This window comes from Anastrepha obliqua, chromosome 4 (assembly GCF_027943255.1).
Source record: "Anastrepha obliqua isolate idAnaObli1 chromosome 4, idAnaObli1_1.0, whole genome shotgun sequence".
NCBI classification, from domain to species: Eukaryota; Metazoa; Arthropoda; class Insecta; order Diptera; family Tephritidae; genus Anastrepha; species Anastrepha obliqua.
The window spans coordinates 77093332-77113582 of record NC_072895.1 but is presented as its reverse complement, the minus strand read 5'-3'; the positions used below and the strand labels follow the sequence as shown (position 1 = coordinate 77113582).

At 38.2% G+C, this 20251-nt stretch overlaps 3 protein-coding genes across 3 annotated transcripts; 1 reads left to right on the top strand and 2 right to left on the bottom strand.

The window, feature by feature from the left end:
* The first annotated feature begins 1925 nt into the window (after positions 1 to 1925).
* On the top strand, positions 1926 to 9202 carry LOC129244508 (tyrosine-protein kinase Shark). The gene is made up of 9 exons (XM_054882171.1): positions 1926 to 2112; positions 2171 to 2250; positions 2303 to 2713; positions 2766 to 3290; positions 3356 to 3966; positions 7087 to 7221; positions 7290 to 7681; positions 7737 to 7908; positions 7962 to 9202. Exons 1-9 carry the CDS (start codon positions 2031 to 2033, stop codon positions 8284 to 8286), a joined length of 2733 nt encoding a protein of 910 aa, XP_054738146.1. The 5' UTR covers positions 1926 to 2030; the 3' UTR covers positions 8287 to 9202.
* Positions 9203 to 11062: 1860 nt separating this feature from the next.
* On the bottom strand, positions 11063 to 18157 carry LOC129245490 (lipoyltransferase 1, mitochondrial). Its single transcript, XM_054883678.1, has 4 exons — positions 17431 to 18157; positions 13077 to 13184; positions 11345 to 11698; positions 11063 to 11289 (listed from the first exon to the last, which is right to left on the bottom strand). Exons 1-4 carry the CDS (start codon positions 18046 to 18048, stop codon positions 11125 to 11127), a joined length of 1245 nt encoding a protein of 414 aa, XP_054739653.1. The 5' UTR covers positions 18049 to 18157; the 3' UTR covers positions 11063 to 11124.
* On the bottom strand, positions 18089 to 18664 carry LOC129245491 (uncharacterized). The gene has a single exon (XM_054883679.1). The coding sequence runs from the start codon at positions 18386 to 18388 to the stop codon at positions 18197 to 18199; it is 192 nt and encodes a 63-aa protein (XP_054739654.1). The 5' UTR covers positions 18389 to 18664; the 3' UTR covers positions 18089 to 18196.
* Positions 18665 to 20251: the final 1587 nt, after the last annotated feature.

Genomic DNA, 20251 nt, shown 5'->3' with positions numbered 1-20251 from the left:
CTCCCGAGGCCAATAGCCATACTAGCTAACGGCGAACCTTGCTTGATAACTTTGTTTTTGTTGTCGCACACAAATTTTTTATCAAGTTAATCGGGCATAGAGATAGTGAGCGGAGAAATGGCGAATAGAAGAGGCTCAATGTGAGTGCTAGTATATTTCCCTGAGCGTATTAGCGGGATTGTTATACCAAATTCAAATTTTTATTGTAACATTTAAAACAATGAAAATATCTTGGCTTTAAAAATTTACAATAACAATTATTTTTAATATATTTATATATTATTATTACGTTTATTTGAGTTCAAATTAAAAGTACCGTTAGGTAGCTTCAGTTTTACTTCAAGTCGTGTTTGCATTTTACAAAGAATTAATTGACAACGCAATATACATATGTCGAATTGTAGTGTTGCTTGTTTATTTTACTGTTATGTTTTGGTTTTTGTACATGTTGTACGTAAAACATTTGACGTATATTTCCTTTAATAATATTGAAAAAAAAAGAGCTAATAAAAGACATTTTAGATAATAAAGCGCAAGTCTAAAAATGAGTTTACAAAATGTTTTCATTTTGCAAACAATTAATTGACATACTGTAAGTCAAGGTTATTTGGGCATACTTGCATATGTACATATGAAAGGAAAATGATGTTCTTGCGCTTGTGCATTATAGTTTGTCATATGCAAATGTACATTCAAACATATGTAATTTGCCGTCAAATACATAAACTATATATTGAAATGCAACATAAAATAAGTGTTGATTTATCTTAAACCATTATTATATTTTTTGTAAATTTTGTCTGTTTGTATTCTCTGCAAATGTTGTGAATTTATTTAGATATATATCGCTCCCTCCCTCTCCCTTTTTTCTTTGTCTGCCTTGAAAGTTTCACTTTTGTTATGTGTACTACGCTATACGCACTTTGTTTTCTGTTATACGAATGCATAATTAATAATACCTAACATATATTTTATTACAATGTTATTATTTGTATACATAAACCTGTTTTCGTTGCCGGCATCCATTCTATTTAGTTTTTACTTTGACGAGGGTTGTATGTCCAAAAGTATGGTTATTATCTACGATTATTTTATAATCTCAGATTTTGGGAGAGAAATTTTTTAAGGGAAATCTCGCTTTTTAATTAGAGATTGGGAGTAGATCATCATTGGGAAAAAGTAGATCATCTACTTATATGTGAACGTAGTGTAAGGGATGTATTGAAATTCAATATCGATATTTTAATATCGAAATTGTTTAATTTTTGTTCATTTGCATTCAATATATTTATTTCGTCAAATGTCTGAGTAATGCTGCAAACAGTCACCGTCGTAAACGCAGTCCCTCTTAGCTGCTACGATCAAGCTTAGTTTTTTATTTTATTTTATTCTTTTAATTACATATTTACACAATACATCGGTTTGTGTGTATAGGTGTTTGGTTGTATCTACACAATGTTGCCATTAATATTTTTGCTTACACACTTTTTCACACATCCGCGTTATCAGTTACAATTTTTCATTGTTTAATAAACCAAAGCCAAAAACCAACAAATGCAAATAGTTCATTTATCTATAATTAACATTAGTCAACAGTGTTTTTAAGTTATTTTAATAAAAATTTTAATTTTTCTAAGTTTATTTTGTAAATGATTTCGAAATGTACTGCTTGGCAACATTGTGTGGTGAGAGAGCAATCAGCTGACATGGTTTTACGGGAATTTTGAAATATCGTGAAATAAAATCTACGATACGGAAGGAAGGAATTTTTCATTTACATGGGGTTCTCATTAGTTTGATCGTATCAGCTGACAGGGGACTGCGTTTACGTCGTTCACTGTTTTCAGCATTACTCTGTATGGCTACGGTAAGGGACTTCGATACGTCAGTCAGTGTGCACACTATAAGGAACTTGTTGAATTTTAATATCGATATTTTTCCGTAGAAAGTCGTAATTAGCAAATGCCTTGTTTCTTGGTTTCAACTGTTTAATTTTATAAATCAGGCGAAGGACCTATTAATTCCTGAGAATGAGTAGTTCGCAAGGATATGAAATCAATTGGTTTCATCCAGGGCTTTCGCGGGAGAACGCCGAAAAGCTAATATTAAATGGTTGGCATGCAATGAATTTGTTTTCGAAAATGTTTGTTTATTAGTTCTATAATACTAGAATGTTATGAGGATGGTGCCTTTTTAATACGGGAATGCAATTCAGCTGTGGGGGACTTCGTTCTAACGCTTCTGTTTCAGGTGAAAATCATATAATATATGAAGTTATAATAATGTATCACTTTTTGTTTAGAATAAGGTGTGCCATTATCAGATCCGAAGACATGGTGGTGATGCATTTTTTTCAATTGACGATAAAGTAAAAATTTTGCACGGGCTTGAGTCACTTGTTGAATTTTATCAAATGGCCGCAAATGGCTTGCCAACGAAACTAACGACTTTTGTTAAAAAAGAGTTACCACCAAACGATGCTCGCCGTCATGGTACTACCAACCTGTTGCACCGGGCAACAAAAGAGAATAATTCAACAATTGTTGGAGAGCTGTTAAAGTGTGGTTACCGCAATGTAGATGCTAAGAATAAGGATGGGCAAACAGCTCTACATTTGGCTGCTATTCACAGTGACTTGACTATACTAAAGCTTATTCTAGAAACCGACGTTAACGTGAATTGCATAGATGTGTTCGGAAATATGCCGCTGCATGTAAGCTTTTTAAATTATCAAATATTGTAAATACTAAAAGAACGTTTTTTAGTATGCATGCCAAACAAAACCAGGTTTATTCATCCGCAATATAATTAAAGCAAACGCGAATGTGCAAGGTCGGAACATTAAGAATGGCTATGTCCCCTTGCATGAAGCTGCTAAAAATGGAAATCTAGAAGCAGTGAAGGAATTATTAGAATCACATGCACCCCTACTACCGCGTACGACATCTGGAGAATTCCCAATTGATCTAGCTCGTGAAGCAGGTCAAGTTGCAGTTGTAAATTTTTTGAGTGACTATAAGTTGCCTGCTGCCAAAACTAAAAAAAAACTCTGGTATCATGGAACATTAACTCGTGAGGAAGCTGTTAATAATTTGCAGAGATTCGCTGAAAAGATTACCGTAATGTCGGAGGAACAATTAGAGCACAATTTCAATGTGCAACAAGCTTCGAATGAGGGAAAGCTCATCGATAGCTCTGGTTGTTTTTTGGTCCGATATTCTGACCGCTCCGGATATGTTTTGACGCTTCTTTTCGAAGGTCAGGTTAAGAATTTTAAAATTTCACAGTCGGTAAGTTGATTACATTTTTCACTATCATTGAATTTGTAATAATTTATATGAAACTGCCTTTTAAGTCTAAATATTTGTACATTGATGAAGGACCATATTTGCCAACATTAGAGCACTTAGTCGAACATTTTATGCATTTCAATGATGGTCTGCCAATTAATTTAAAGTATGCAGTTCCACCAGAACCGAAACCACCCCAGCCTCTACTGTCTACTCTTCCTCGAAATAAGTGTAAAAATAAAACTTTAAGCAATGAAAGAATGCTCGATGTGGAATTAAATGTCGGTAAACCCAATCAAACTACTATAAAAAAGCTACAGAAAAACAAATATAAAGAAAATAATTTAGTATTAAGTAATTTTTCAAAAATTAAATCGAAAGTTTTAACACCCTCTGATGGAAAAACGTCTCACACGGAGTCATCAATGCCCCAATATATGTTGGAAGATTTTCCGTGTAAAGGACTCACGTTTTCTGCAAACTTTTCTAGTGTTGAAACTGAATCTTTAAAAGGCAGTGCGGTAGATTCTTCGACAATACCTCCCAGTTCGCCCAACGTAGCATTGGATGATATGTATAACGTTCCTAAAAATAATTCAGCAATAGAAGCAGAGATTGGCGATGAAATTACATTAAAATATCAAGGAACCAAATGCCAGGATATTTCCAATAACTGGTAAATATAAAATATTAATATTTAACTTACGAAATATTAATACCTTATATATATATATATATTTAGCTTAGTAAAACTTCTGTGTGCACTAAACTACTAATTATAACTTTTGTGATATGATGTACGAGTACTGTAAGGTCTCGTTTTATGCGGTGGATACGTTCTACAGAAAGACGTATATAAAAAATTCGCATTAAAAAATACTTTACTTGCCCTGAAAACGAAGTGATAAGTTCCGCAATTTTTTAAAATCGCATAAATCGAAAATAACGAATGGTTCCAAATCACCTTCTTCATCAGAAGAGAAATTTCTGCAATATATATTTGCGATAACGGCGATGGATTTTCACAAACTCATTCTTTTTCTTTTCTGACAATGCAATCGGAAATTAAACTTTGCGATGATTGTATTCGTACACAAGAAATTTTACTAAACAAAAACCATAAACTTCACTTCAACGAAGCAGAAAAAGTTTCCGCACACATGAAAACAGGGATTCCCTGCAGAAGCAGTGGCATATTCATACCCAATAACAGTTTTATTTTAGTTTATAATTTATTTTGTTGTGACTACATTACTTTGGAGTGATTATATTTTAAAGTTTTTGTGTACTAGAAATAGGAAAAAAGGAAAATAGTGTTGGCGAGAGAAAAATTACCCTCAAACTTAGAAATGAAGGCAAACCTTTCAACTAAATTGAGCAAATCATAGGAAGTCAACTGGTTCATTTGTGTCAAAGCCGCGTTCTGGTCGACCTTGCAAGCTGACCGTATGGTAAAAACGATGCTTGCAATGTGGTGAAAAATAATCCTTGAATTACGGCTTCTCAAATATGTAAAGACATTTGAAATTCCTTTGGCAATCAGGTGCACGACGATACTGTACGTAAAATACTCAAAAAAGTTGGGTATCGGGGACGCGTAGCACGTAGAAAACCGTACATATTCGAAATCAACAGAAAAAACGTATGGATTTTGTATACGAATATGTTAACAAGCCCCCAGAATTTTGGGAACCTGTTCTATTTTCGGCTGAAAGCAAATATTGCATATTTGGCAATAAAGGAAGAAAACTAGTGTGGCGTAAAGCGGTACTGCGCTCGAAAAAGAAAATCTTGTACCAACTGTGAAGCATGGTGGGGGAAGTGTGATGGTCTGGGGGTGTATGGCGGCGCAAGGAGTTGGCAAACTTGTTTTTAGAGAGTCAACAATGAATCAATTTTCTTATTTAAATATTTTGAAGACTAGCATGATGCAAAGCGTTCAACAGTAGGAGCTTGATGCTGATTTCTGGTTTCAGCACGATAATAATCCCAAACATTCGGCATATACTTCTAAATTGGTCATTCCATGCCACATCGACATGCGGAGATCCTCAAGCGGAAAGGTTGCTAATACCTGTTTTTTTTTTTTTGTTAAATGTGAATACTTTAACCGTATATTGCAATGTACGAATACTTTTTCTGCTTCGTTGAAGTGAATTTTGTCTTTGTTTTGTGAAATTTAATGTTTAAAGATGTACTTAGGGAAAAATGTATAGAAATTGTAGAAAAATTACTGACTAAACATTTCTCATAAAATATTAAAATATTTTCGTTTTTTTACAATGAATTTCTTAATATGTTGCTTTCATTGCTGTGTGCATACATACACAGATGTGGGCACTTGCCACGACAAAAATTGACGGTTCACCAAATATTTTTGTCTTCCTCAAGAAAAATGGGCTTATGGATCGCTCAGACGTGTGAGGGAAAATGTGGTGGGCCCGTTTTATGAAGGAACGAGCCTTTGCTTTAAAAAATTGGCCCTTGTGTTTATGGATGGATTAGATTTTTTTTATTAAAGAATAATTTAGAATGTTTAGGGGCAAAGTGTCATCGCGCTGCACAGGCTGCTGCCTCTGCTATAAAGCTATTTAAGCTATTTTGTTTTTGTAAGTACGATATTTGGAATATTGACTGAGGGACGACAAATATCATTGAATAAATAATGAATAAAGGGCATATATTTTTATTAACCTTTGTAGATAAGTCAATATAAGTCAAATCTTTGATCTCTTGATATATAAGATCCTCTAACTCCTAGTTGGGGCATAGAATGTTTAATAGTAATGTATGGTAAGTATAAAATTATCTACTTTTACGCGGATAAGTATTTAATTAGAATACATAGACAAATCAAAATTCTGCCATAGCATCAAATATGCTACATTTGTACGGTACAATACAAATGTATATATATTCTACATCTGTATGTACGTTTACCATATACGAGACACGGACATCGTTGCTCGCTTAAATACAGGGTCCGGCACTCGAAGTGTAACCAGCTTCAGACCGCTCGCGCAGCTGTTGCCGATGCCCGTGCATCAGCTGTCTGTTACTTGGCTAAATGAAAGTCCAGAGCATTGTTTATAAGCCCGCGGCAGCATTTTGCCGAGAGTAGATGCAAAAAAAATGGATTTCAAACGTAAAGCGTGATTGCATAATATTTGGCTGGAAAATCACAACCAGCGATTATTCATGAGCTCGAGCACCTTAAAGTAAATAAGTTCTTTATCGCACCATTGCACGAGTATTACAATGATACTGGTATCATCGCGAAACGTCATGGAGGTGCTCATCAAAAGACTGAAACGATAGGGTTTATTTGACCTTGACCGAACGTTCATACGAGAATTCGAGTCATCGGTTGGTCACATCGGGCCATCTCGACTAAAAGATTTCTGGACCGTCCCAAGGCCATAGGCAACGCAAAAGGTGTTCATATCGAGCAAAAGCAAATTTATTCTTAATTTTGTATTATGTTCACACATTTTTTTCTTTCAATTAAATAACAGTTATTTTCCAAACTAAATTTATGGCCTTTCGAATGTCGGGCCCTGTAGTTGATCGGGATACCCGATGTGACTTTGTTTTATTACTTACTCAATGATTTAACGCTTTGTGGCTATCGTAAAGCGTTGTTGATTGCGGCGAATTATACGGACGCACTGTGCATATATAGTAAATCTGGAAGATCCACCAAATGACTTCGAATTTATTTATTTATGTGTATTTATATTTTGCTCTAAATTAAAAAATATATATATATATATAATATATATTTGTAAAATTCCAGCTATTACAAGTCAAAATGTGATAATTGGGCGCGTATTGAGGCTGCTAATCATAACGTATTTGTGTCTCAGAGCAATAATCGGACAGAAGATATTCCTGAAGAAACACATATCCATAAGCCACATGCTCCCTTGAGGTATTCCACATGGTTTGATTTATTTATTCCTTCTGCTTGAAATATAGTGAAATCGTTAAATATTTTAGTGATGTCACCGCTGAGTACTTTATTCCTCACGAAAACATCGAAATAGGAAAACTTATTGGTGAAGGTGAATTTGGGTCCGTCTATCAAGGTCGTTTGAAAGAATGCGTCCCTGGACTTAATAAAAATAATTTCGATGGCGAGATAGCAATCAAAACGCTGAGAGATGAGCATTGCCGCGCTAGTAAGAAGGATTTTTTACTTGAGGCCTCTGTGATGATTCGTTTAAATCATCATTGTATAGTCCAATTAATTGGACTATCTAAACGGGAGACTTTGATGATGATACAGGAGTTGGTCCCTCTTGGGTCGATGTTAAACTTTATACAAAAGAACCGTAAAGAAATTGATCCAAACCGGGAATTGAAACTATGGGCGTCGCAAATAGCTTGTGGTATATAAAATAATTCTTAAATACCGTAACTCAGTATTAATTATATATTCCTTAGGTATGCTCTATTTGGAGTCTCAACATTTTGTCCATCGTGATTTGGCAGCACGGAACATTCTATTATCATCATTCCATCAAGCAAAAATAAGTGACTTTGGTTTATCCCGCGCACTTGGGACGGAAAATGATTTCTATGAAGCCCAGCATGGTGGTAAATGGCCTATTAAATGGTAATTTTGAAATTGGTATAACATTAGCAATTAATCAATACAAATTTTAAAAGGTACGCGCCAGAGAGCTACAAACATGGACTTTTTTCGCATTCAAGTGATGTATGGTCCTACGGCGTAACATTATGGGAAATGTTTTCACTAGGGGAAGTACCTTACGGAGAAATGCTTGGTTCTGAAGCTGTACAATTAATTGAAGATGGCAAGCGTCTGCTTCGGCCAACGTTGTGCCCTGCTAATTTTTATAACATTATGGAAAATTGCTGGCAATACAATCCAAAAGATCGCCCTTCTTTTAGTTTTTTGATGGAATTTTTTATCAAAGATCCCGATTATCAAAATATTATGGAATTAGTTAAGACGAGAAGTATTAGTTGAATTAAAGGCATGTACAATAGTGTTTCACAAAATTAAAGATATATATAGAAGTTGACAGATTTACATTAAGTACGATGCGAAATGGCGTCTATGAAATTTCCATTCGATTAAATATTTAATTATTAAGTTAAAAAAAAAAACAATAATAAACGTGTGTATTAGCAGAAAATAAACGTGTGTATTAGCAGAAATGTTTTCTTTTCTCGAAAAATATGTCACCGCATTATATATAGACATTTCGAAAGTATTACCATACGCCCTGTGAAAATGTTTTGTATTTCACATAAGAATAGAGCAAGAAATTATATGCAATAGAGGTCATAATTCTACGCTTCTCCTGTTTTTAAACACTATTTGTCAATGAAATTCTAACGATAAGCTCAGTACAATCATCATTTGTGAATTTGTTTTTTGTGTTAGGACGATTTATTGGTAAGGAAAATGATTATTCCCATTTTATAAGCTATTAGTTTATCGGATTGTAATACAACACAATAGAAGCAAAAAATAAAAGTAATTGATATTGGTGAGAAGAAAATCATACGAAAATTGTGGAAAGAATGTCAAAACTATCGACAATACCGGAATTATAACTTCAAGGCCAAGAGCAGGGCGTCTTTTTAAATTAACAGAAAGGGTAAAGTACAGTATTATAGCGCTTGTGAAGAAAGATACAAAAATAACTGCTTCAAAAGTGAAAGTTAGTTACAAAAATATATTAGAGCCAAAAGAGTCTCGAGACTCCAAGAAGCAATGAGTGGTGATTTAAGAACACAATGGAAACGTGCCATGGACGAAGAGATTGAGTATCTAGTCAATAATAAAACTTGGGACTTGGGAAGTCTTCCTGGCAATAAAGAAACTATTTCCAATAGATATGTATTCAAAATAAAACGAAATGAAAAAGGTGAAATTGAAGGGTTCAAGGCGCAATTCGATGCTAAAAGAGTGTTTTTGTACGGAAAACTTGAAGAAGAAATTTACATGCACCAACCTATAGGCTATGAGGATTATTCCGGTAGGGTGTGCAAGTTAAATAAAACATTTACGGTTTGAGCAAGCTTGCAGATGCTGGAAGTACACAAATGTTGGAAGTATTTAATCTGAAACATTGTCAGGCTGATCCGAGCGTATTTGTAGGCGATATTAATAAATCAAAGCTTATACTTGCCATATATGCAATTGATGAACTGATTACTTATTTGAAAGGTGAATTCGAGATTAAAATTTTCGACACAATATTTTACCTGGGTATGCAGATAACTCGTGAGGAAGACAACATTTTTATCGAACAGGATGCTTTTGCTAGAAAAGTGTTACAGCGATTTAACATGTTGGATGCCAAGCCAGTTAGAACTCCAACAGAAGGCATACTTCAAAATGCAAAAGACAAGGTACGGCCGAATTACGCTTACCAGAGGGAACACATCGTTGCTGTTAAAAGAGTTTTTAAATATTTGCGAAGAACAATTAATAAAAGTATATGTTTCGCAAAATCTAATGATTTATCTTTGAAGTGCTACAGCGACTCGGACTTTGCTTGAGATGTTTGCACTAGACGTTCAAGTGGAGGTTATGTAATAATGTTCTGCGGTGGACCGGTATCATGGTCTTCGAGAATTCCAGCAACAGTAGCGCTTTCCACAACCGAAGCCGAGTACATTGCAATATGCATAAGTGTAAAGGAACTTATTTGGGTACAACGTCTATTAAGTGTGTTATGCGACTTCTGCACAACATCCAATTATATTTGGACAATCAGAGCGCCTTTAATCTGGTCAAACATTCTCAATACCACAGGCGAACCAAGCATATTGAGGTCAAGGTACAGTTCATCCGAGAGGTATATGAGGGCGGTGGTTTTATTTTGAAATATGTACCAACAAACAAGCAGCTAGCAGACATCTTTACAAAACATCTTAAAAAGCAAAACTGTAATAAACTAAAATATCTTTTAAATATTGAAGGAACATAAGAATGACCTGATCAATAAAAGTGGAAATGTTAAGTGTCCTAATGTTTAAGTCGCTTATTGTTTATTGTATCAGCTTTTTCTCTATTCTCTTTTTATATACGTTTCCTGAGTTATTTTCATACTATCCAAGAATGTTTCTCTTTAGTATATAAGAAGCATTGAAGTACCTAAATACGTATGTATATATAATTTTCCGTTACTTATAAATAAGTAAACTGTTCAGTAAACCCACTCTCTGTCTTACTTCATCGAGAACGGTTGTTCTTGTTTATTCCACCTATTTCTACAAAGTGAACCAATAAATCAAGCACAGTATTACAGGTGCTGAAGTTTTACTGCTGCGAAATATAGTTAGAGGAAATACTATTTTGTTGTATATTTATTTTCGAGTACAGTCGTCTCTTGAATTATCAGAAACCCTTGTGTCACTAGTTCGAATACAGTTGCGTCAATAAAAATCATTGCCTCTAATCAAGTGAACCAGGCTGTATATACATAAGTACTTATACGCTTATAATTAGTGCTTACACCCTTTATTGGGTGTTTGACCGAGCTCCTCTTCCAATTTGTTGAGGGCGTCTTGATATTGATCCTCAAATGGAGGAACCTACAGTTTTAGCCTCCCCCGAACGGCAGGTGTTCTTTATGAGGAGCTTTTCATGGCAAAAATACACCATTAGATAAACTGTTTTCTATCACTTTATGTTTCATACCTACAGTGTGTTTGAATTCAGGCACTTCCGAATGGAACTTATTTGTTATGAAACGATGGTCACTTATTTGTTATGAAACGTGAAACAATCACAATTTTTTATAAACATTTATTAACAATAAAGATGAAAGGCCATTTATTTATTAAAGTATTAATGACCGTTGATAGCTTGCATTATGTTATCAGTGGAAGCTAGCTTTAACGCGTTCAAAATTTTATTTAAATTCGATTCACTGTAGCATTTATGGTGCAAACTGGATACCACCGGTAGACGTTCCTTATTTGGCATCGTAATAGTTACGTCATTGATTATACCCTACAATTTAAATCAATATATTGAAATGTTGCGATAAACTGAGTGATTTACATACCTTTTCCACTTCCACATTTAGGATTATTTTATGTTGTTTATCGTTATCCTTTAAAAATAATTCTTTTTCCACGGAGAATTTTGGAGTTCTTCCATAAATCCATTCCCAGGAAGTGAACTCTGTTCTTAAATCATCGATTCCTGGGAACCACTTTTCCGTCGGATTGATTAGTTGAAAACCACGTTGCTTCATAATTTGTTGGTTGCCGCCATCTTCTAACTCGGTAGCAGAAGTTCTCAGGTATTCATAACCAATCGCAGATATCAATTGCGAAATATTGACATTCCGATTTAGTTCACATAAATTTTTAATGGGCGAACGTACAGAAGGAGTAGAGTTGGTAATGTAATTAACCTGAAAATCAATTTTGTTTATCAATTAACTAACCAGTGTACATTATTACTAACCTCTAAAAATATTAAGTACTATTAAATATATACTTAAATAATGGCGCACAGTCATAGTTAAAATGGATTTTATGAGTAAAAACTGACTTAATTTTATTATTAACGTCGAAAAACAAGGAAATTGGATTATAGTACTTAAAAAAACTTTTTGAGGATGAGCATTAATCGTCCACGTCCATGTCCACTTAGAAAATGAATACGTCGAGTAAAGTATTAGATATCGTCCGATATTCCGTTCGCTCACATGCAATTTTGAGAAAAATCGAGTATCTTAACGAAATTTAAAGACATGTTAAGCTATACTTCAGGAACTAATAAGGATAAGGGACCGCACAATAAAGGGGTTATTTATTTATTATTTGTCGTAAGGCCACGTCACAGTGGGCGTTTGGGGACGCAGGGGGCAACGTAGTCACGTGTTCAATCTCGGATGGTGCGCAGGCCAGAGTATTGCCGATATTGGCACCAGCCATTGCAAGAGTTGCATTGGGCTGATGTCAGATTCTGAGGTACTCTGGTCGGACACACGCAAGAGACTGTGTGCGGTACCAAAGGCTGCCGGTTTGCCCTCGCATAGGGGTTAGGGCGGGTAGTTGGAAGGGGTATCCTCACGGTGAATCCTTTCCCCAGCAGCTGCCTGGAGGGGGAGGTGGAACCATCTGAACACCTTCCCCTTTGCAGTACTGCTCTTGATGGACTGAGATTTAAACATCTTGTCTTGGATATAGCCGGTTCAGATATGACACACCTGATTAATTTTATCAATAGTATGAAGCGGTTAGCACCACCACAAAAAAGACATCGTTTGGTCTTCCCATAACTCTTAAACTTAACCCCAAGTGGGCCCTCACATAGGCAAGCATTTAACTTAAATTAATGTAACCCATGTTTTTCAGCTTTGATGGCACTACTGCTTATTCTTGCAATGTTATACGTGGAATACATTCGGATTTCATTTAAAAGACAAATACAAGTTGCATAAATATTCACTGAGAGAGTGCGTTTCCTTTTCATGTCGTTTGACTCTTTGATGATATAAGTAATCATTGAAAATTCCTCAGAAGCATATCGCCTTTCAATTGTTAACATTTTGTGTTTGTTGTTGGTGTCTCATTTGTTGATATGCTCATATCCGCAAGTATCATGTGGATATTTGCATTGTTTACTTTGGACTTTCGTCTTCAATTCCAACTCAACCAAAACTTCTTCTTTTGAATACCGTTCAGCCCATATGAACATTTGAATTTTGCTTAAACTAAATTTGTTTTGTTGAACTACACATGCTCGGCTAATGTCTGTCTGCAATATCTTATTAAAGAAATTACCTTTCCTTTGCTTAAACATGTTCCAAGACTCAGTTTATTAGTATTAGCCAACAGTGTACAATGATGATAAGCATTTGGGTACCCAAGTTTTGCAGCAGTTCCAGAAAGCTACGAAGAAAGAATAAATATACATGAATACATATAATACATATATATCATATAAATGTTCCACTTTAAAATATTGTTTCTTCGTAAAAATTTTTAATTTAGGGAAAATATCAACAGTTTCGTATTTTTCTGCCACAGTTTCGTATATTTCTGCCATGAAAAAGCTCCTCATAAAAATGTAGCGGCCACCGTAGCTGTTGTTGTTGTTGTTTTAACAGCATAGGTAGCCCTGTCAGTGTAAGTATATCATCGGTCGTCTTCGCGTAGCTCATCTAAGGGTAGGCCCAGGAAACATGCTGTTTCGACAGGTTGGGTCCAGATGGAGAGGGGGGTTAGATGAGTCGGTTTGAGGGGGCATGTGAAGAGGTGGTTAGTGTCGTGCGGGGTACCTTCACATGCCGGACATGTGTTTGGTGTGTCGGGGTCGATTCTGTATATGTAGGAGTTTAACCTGCTACAGTAACAGAACGTAATTGTGCCAATGTTACACGAGTCTCACGGGGAAGATGGAGCTCTTCATCTGCGATAGGTGGTGGGGGGCTCCGATTACGGCATTCACAGGACGGGAGTTCATGAAGGTGGTAACGGTCTCCCGGTGAATGTCGTTTAATGACTGTCTAAATACTGTCCGGCCCAGTAGGTTTCGGTCAGTTATGTCCTGGATTTCATCGGCGTAGTCTTGGAGGTGTCTCCTGACGTGCCTGGGAGGCGGCTCAGGTTTCACCCCTGCAGACCTGCTTGCTGAGCAGTTTGTTGTGCTCCGCTACTGGGAGCATTTGTGCCTCGTTGTGTAGATGTTGGATGGGTGACATCAGGAGGCACCGGGCGCTGTCCGAATGGCGGTATTTTGACATGTCTGTAGCTTTGTCCACTGCGAATCACTAGTACCAGGCGACCAGACAGACGCAGCTTAGTTTAGAACCGGCCGGCCAATTGCCTTATATGTCGAAAGCAACAGTTCCTTGTCTTTGCCCCAAGTGCTGCCGGCCAGCGATTTGGGGACCTTGTTGCGATTTTGGACTTTTGTGGCAATTGCGGTTGTATGCGCAGAGAAGGAGAGCAAGCTGTCAAAGGTTACACCCAAAATTTTGGGGTTATTTACAGTCGGTATTGGTGTGTCGTCGACTTTTACCTTAAGGGACAGCTTGACCTCCTTTGTCCAGGTGGTGAAAAGGGTCGCCGTGGACTTGGTTGGGGAAAGTTGGAGATTCCTCGCAGTGAAAAAGCGAGAAAGGTCGGTGAGGTAGTTGTTCACTTTGGAACACAGGCCATCGATGTCATTGCCCGACGCCATTATCGTGCAGTCGTCAGCGTATGAGATCAGGGAAACTCCCGCTGGTGGTTGGGGGAGCTTCGAGATGTAGAAGTTAAAAAGCAAGGGAGAAAGGACACCACCCTGCGGTACACCTTGCTTAATCTTCCTCTGCTTTGATCTCGAAAAATCACTGACGAGTGCCGACCGCTCAGGTAGTTCGCGGACCACCTTTTCAGCCCTGGTGGGAGTGTCGACTGATAAATATCATCTAGTAGGGTGGAATGGCTGACTGTATCGAAAGCCTTCTTTAGGTCCAACGCTACTAGGACAGTCCTCTCGCAGGGGCGGTTTTGGTTAAGCCCGCGATTTATCTGGGCGTTTATGGCGGTGAGTGCAGTGGTGGTGCTGTGCACTCGTCGGAATCCGTGCTGATGTGGGGTTGAGGCCAGGTGTGTCGTGAAGAGTGGGAGTAGGAGGGCTTCAAGTGTCTTCACTACTGAGGAAAGGAGAGTTATCGGCCGATAGGACTCCCCTTGGTTGGCGGGTTTCCCAGGTTTCAGTAGTGGGACCACTCTCCCTGCTTTCCACTTGTCAGGGATGATGAGAGTGGCCAGGGACAAATTGAAGACCCTTGTGAGGAATCCTACTCCCAGGGGTCCCAGATGCTTCAGCATCAGCGCGTTTAATCCGTCAGGGCCAATGGCTTTCGATGATTTCGACTTGTTGATGGCCCCCTGAACCTCATCACCGGAGAAAGTAAGTGGCGCACTGTCGTTCGTCAGTTTGTGCAGCCTTCTGGTAACACGACGTTTGGCTCTGTCGCCCGGAGGATGCAGTATGAAAATCTGGCTAAAATAGCTCGCGCATCTCTTCGGGTCCGACGAAGTACAACCGTTGAAGGTGATAGCCACCTTGTCGTTGTGCTTCGTCGGGTTCGACAGGGACCTAACGGTGGACCAGAGCTTACACACCCCAGAGGTGAGGTTACAGGTCTTCAGGTGCTCAACCCATTTGGTCCGCTTATGTTGATTTACCAGTTGCCGGATCTCCAAATTGAGATCCCTTATGCGGGGATCCCCGGGATCGGCCTGGCGTAGGTGGTCACGCTCGTTTGCTAAACTGGCTGCTTCGGCTGGGAAATGAGACAACAATGGGCAAGTGGTCTGATGCAAGCGATAGCATAGGTCGCCACGTTATGCTATTTATCAGACCCGCGCTAGCTATTGTTAGGTCAGGCGAGCTGCTACAATTGCCCACTACTCTGGTAGGGGCGTCGTCGTTCACAGTGCTGAATGTCGAGTCGTCTATCTGCTCTGCCAATTGCGGTCCCCTACGATCATTTGAATGCCAAAGATCGTGATGCGCATTAAAGTCACCTACAACCAATCGGTTTTCACTTCTGATGAGCGCACCTATATCAGGGTGATATCCTGCCGGGCAGCAGGTGACAAGGGGTATATATATGTATGTTAAATATTTCGAGCTCGGAATCGCCTGACCGGACAGCTATGCCTTGACATTCTAAGGTGCTGTCCCTGCGGTCGATTCCTTCATCGATGAGACGATACTGCACTGTGTGGTGGACTATAAACGCTAGGCCACCACCATTGTCTCGCTCCCGATCGTGTCTGTGCACGTTATAGCCATCCCTGGTGATCAGAGATGACCTAGAGTGCAACTTTGTTTCTTGGACCGCAGCTATTTTAATACTGTGCCGGCTCATAAAGTTAACAATCTCGTCGACCTTACTCGTAAGTCCGTTGCAGTTAAACTGGAGAAGTTTGAAGCTTCTCGGTGAGGTCTGTGTAATCCGGGGGGTGAGGGACGCGTGGGGTTGTCTACGTTGGACCTGTTGCGCAATCCACTGTGGTTGTTGGGGCCTGATGGTGGTGGGCGGCCGCGCCTCCATGGGCGGTGGTGGGTGCAGAGCTCTGCAGCAGGGGGCAACGTAGGCAGTTGTCCACTCACGGGTGGTGCGCAGGTCGGAACATCTCCGAAAATGGCACCAGCCATTGCAGAAATTGCATTGGACTGATACCAGATTCCGAGGTATTACGGGGAACCAGGAGCTGCTGGTTTGTCCCCACACTGGGGTTGGAGCAGGAAGGGAGGGGAGGGGTTGAAGGGGAGTTGTGTTGCTCCGATAGGCTCCTCACCGTGGAGGTGTGGGTTGTGATGGCGGTTGGTAGTGCCGGCCTATCAGGAGGTGTAGTAGCCGTGGAGGCATCAGACGCCTGCTGGCGGGAGCAACACGTGGCCACATACCGTGTGGACCACTCCCTGTGCGACTTAAGGCCTGAACAGGTCTTAAGGTGGCTCCACCCGTTGCACTTATTGCACCTAACCGAGGTGGAGTTCGGGTGAAGCCGTTTGTGGCAGACGCAGCAGTAGAATACCTCTGGCCCAGGGTTGGATTCGACTCCAGCCCTGAGGAGAAGCATTTGGAGCAGTATTGCTGCGAGAGTTTGCTCCTGTGACGTAAGGGGTAGGGTGATATACGATACACTACACAGGACTAGTATACTGGGGCGGCAGCCCTTGGTCGGGAAAAACCCGAGTCATTCCGGTAACGTGGAACCGGCTGCCATGGGAATGGTAGTTGGGTTGATCGAATGGCCTGCTGTAAAGCCAGTCGTGGCAGTCATTTGAACGATATTATTTTTCATTCATAAATGACAATGTTCAATCTTCAAAATAAAAAAAAAAAATTGAAAAAATATTGATTAGTTTATTTTTATAGCCGATTCAAAAAGCAAATTTTACATGGCCCACCCTATATAACCATGAAATTGCTGACCTTAAAAAAGACAACAGGTCGTTAAAATCCAGGCTAGAGCAGTTGGAGAAAACATCATTTCTATTTGATAAAGAACGAGTAAGAAATGATGTAATAGTGTCCTCAGCTATTGGATAACGACCCAGAATCGAATCATTTTTCTTCATGACAGTGCCTCAAACTTCTGAAAATTAAGCCATTATAATTAGACTTACCTTTTTCTTGTTAATACAAATATCATCACGTTCATTTATTTCTGATTTTATGGCCCATTCTCGAAAGAGAGCCCGTGTTAAAATATTCAAGTTATACGACCGATTATAACGTTCGCGTGGTGTAAAAAACGTACAATTCAGATTTCCCCGATCATGGTACACGGCTCCACCGCCACTGTTACGACGAGCAACTGTAACTCCTTGTGAATTCAATTCTGAAACATTTGTTTCCATAAAAGGATTTTGATGGCGACCTATCACAACACATGGATCATTAACCCATAATAATAATACGTGGTGAATACGGAAATCAAAGTGCCTGTATAACCAATCCTCTAGAGCCAAATTCGTGAATATATCATACGACTGTGAAATGAAAACAGACTTTTTTATATCTTCACAGTTTATTGTTGAAGAACTTAAAACGCTCGAAGAGTTTTTCTTCGCCGGATTTGTTACAAACGACGACGGTGGTAATCCATGTCTATCCGAAGTTTGTTGATCTGTACAGCTCGTGTAAAAATAATTTTTCGATCTTCTAATATAATTTTCCTCAAATCCAAAGAGCGAAAATTTGTTACCACCTCTTTGGTAGGCTTTGGAAATTAAGGTGATCATCGCAATGTCAACTCTTAACTTGCCAATATACAATATCAATTAATGTATTTATTTTACTATTCAATATTCAGTTTTTTTTTATCAAATTTTGGAAATGTCCTCTCGTAAAAATTAGAAATAATATGACCACATAAATACTTCAGATGCTCTAATTTGTTCTTTGGCGACCTTGAAATACATCAAATGTCTTATCAAAATATGCGTCTACCGAATTCGTTGCCGTAACAGAGATCAAATATTCGTGTAACGCAATTGTTTGATGTAACCACTTCCAAGTCTGATGAAGTGCCGTTATCCGTAAACAAAGCCCCAAACAATCTTTGCTGCAATTTTTATTCATTCCTTTAAATCCCTTAGCGCAAGGGTATCTTGAAAGTAAAGTTCTTCAAATTTATTTTATTGTTTTAATGAACACTGTTGCTCTTTCACATATCTACTGTATTTACACAGTATAGGCACAGATAATGTATAGGAATTGTGCAAAATTTACACACACTGCCACCAAAGTATAAAAATCAAGTAGCACATATTTTTGACACATTGGGTGGGTGTGTTCCAGCAAAAGTAATAATGGAAAACTTTAGTATGATGTATAAATGTGTTAAGTATAAAACAAAGTTGTACAGGGGGATAGAGTGGTGTATCCCAATCTTTAAACTGAAAACCGCATCCTCCGGAGGCTTATAGTTTTTAAGTAATTTATTGCTAAAGTTGTGTAATTTAACGATTTAGCGTGTTGCCAGACACCTCAAATAAGAACAAAGTTCGCATCCAGAGACGTTCACCAAAAAGGTTAGTTTAGAATTCAGAAACATTTTCGAAACTATAAAGCTAAATACACACCAGGCAACCGTTGCAGCAACACGGCCATGTTGAAGCAACCGTTGCCTCGTGTGTAGCTGTGTTGCCAAATGATTTTCGTGTTGCTGCAACCGTTGCCTGAAATATCAAATAAATTTGATTTTTGGGATAGGTTGCTGCAACCGTTGCTTCGTGTGTATCATTGTTTACTGCTTTTACTCGTTCAGTTCGTTGAACACAAGCAAAGAATAAGAATAACAATAAAGTGAAAAAGGAAAATATGGCAATTGAAAATAATAAAAATTATGTTAATTTTATTAACGAATATAAAAATTTGAGAGAGCTGTGGGATATAAGTAGTGAAAAATATAAAAATAAAAATTTTAGATACATACGAACAATTAAAAAATGAATACAATAAAATTGATAAAAATTTCAAGTCCGCAAAAGCGTTTCCTGTTGCAAGATACCGCAAAGTTATTGCCAGTCTAATTTCTGCTGATATTGCCTCTCTCATTATGGTATCTTGTTTCGTTGTTTTGGCCTTTACGAAGTCCAACAATTTTCTAAACAGGCCTTCGTCCATCCTCATGTAATTTTTATAGTCCGCTGGCTCATTTTCCTTCAGTTCTTTCAGCAGCCTCTCGTTCGAAAATTCGATTTTTTTAAAAGCCAATTTTTGGACCAGATTTTTTTTTCTCTTCTTTTGTTGCATCTCTTCTTCCTCATTTTCGTACAAAAGTTCGTCAATTATAATAAGAGAAGTAATTTTACGTATTTCGTCGATCATTTAAAAAATTTAATTTTACGTATCTTCCGCTTGTACCTTTCCTGCACCACAGTTATACACAATACTGAGATTGAAGCAACGGTCGCAACGTGTTTCTTTAACAAAGGCAACACGTTGCTGCAACCGTTGCTTCAACGGTTGCCTGGTGTGTATTTAGCTTAAGCATATAACATTGAATTTTACAGAAGAGTCGGCTAGAAGCCTTTTTGCAAATTTGGGTTAAAAAAAAAAGTAATCCTATTCAGTTCGGCAACTTCACCATAGTATTTTTGCGTAGAACTTCTTCCCACGTTAAAACCACGTCATGTGCGTGTCTGCAGTAAGGATGCAAAATAATCCCCGTCCCTATCATTAACACTGAACAGAAATACTCCATTTTTGTTCATATTTTTATTTTCATTTGCAGGCATCTGGCAGTACCATAGTGTTGTCAGTTCCACTGAATTGTTAGACCCGATTTACACGAGGAGACATCTGGAAGGGAGACACTGGAAATTCTCTTTTCATGTCTCATTCGCGGCCACACGGGCAAAATTGTTTTCGGCAACATTTTGACATTTAATGCTTTAGCATCGTCTGGTTCGGATGAATTTTCGCACGCGCTTACATGTA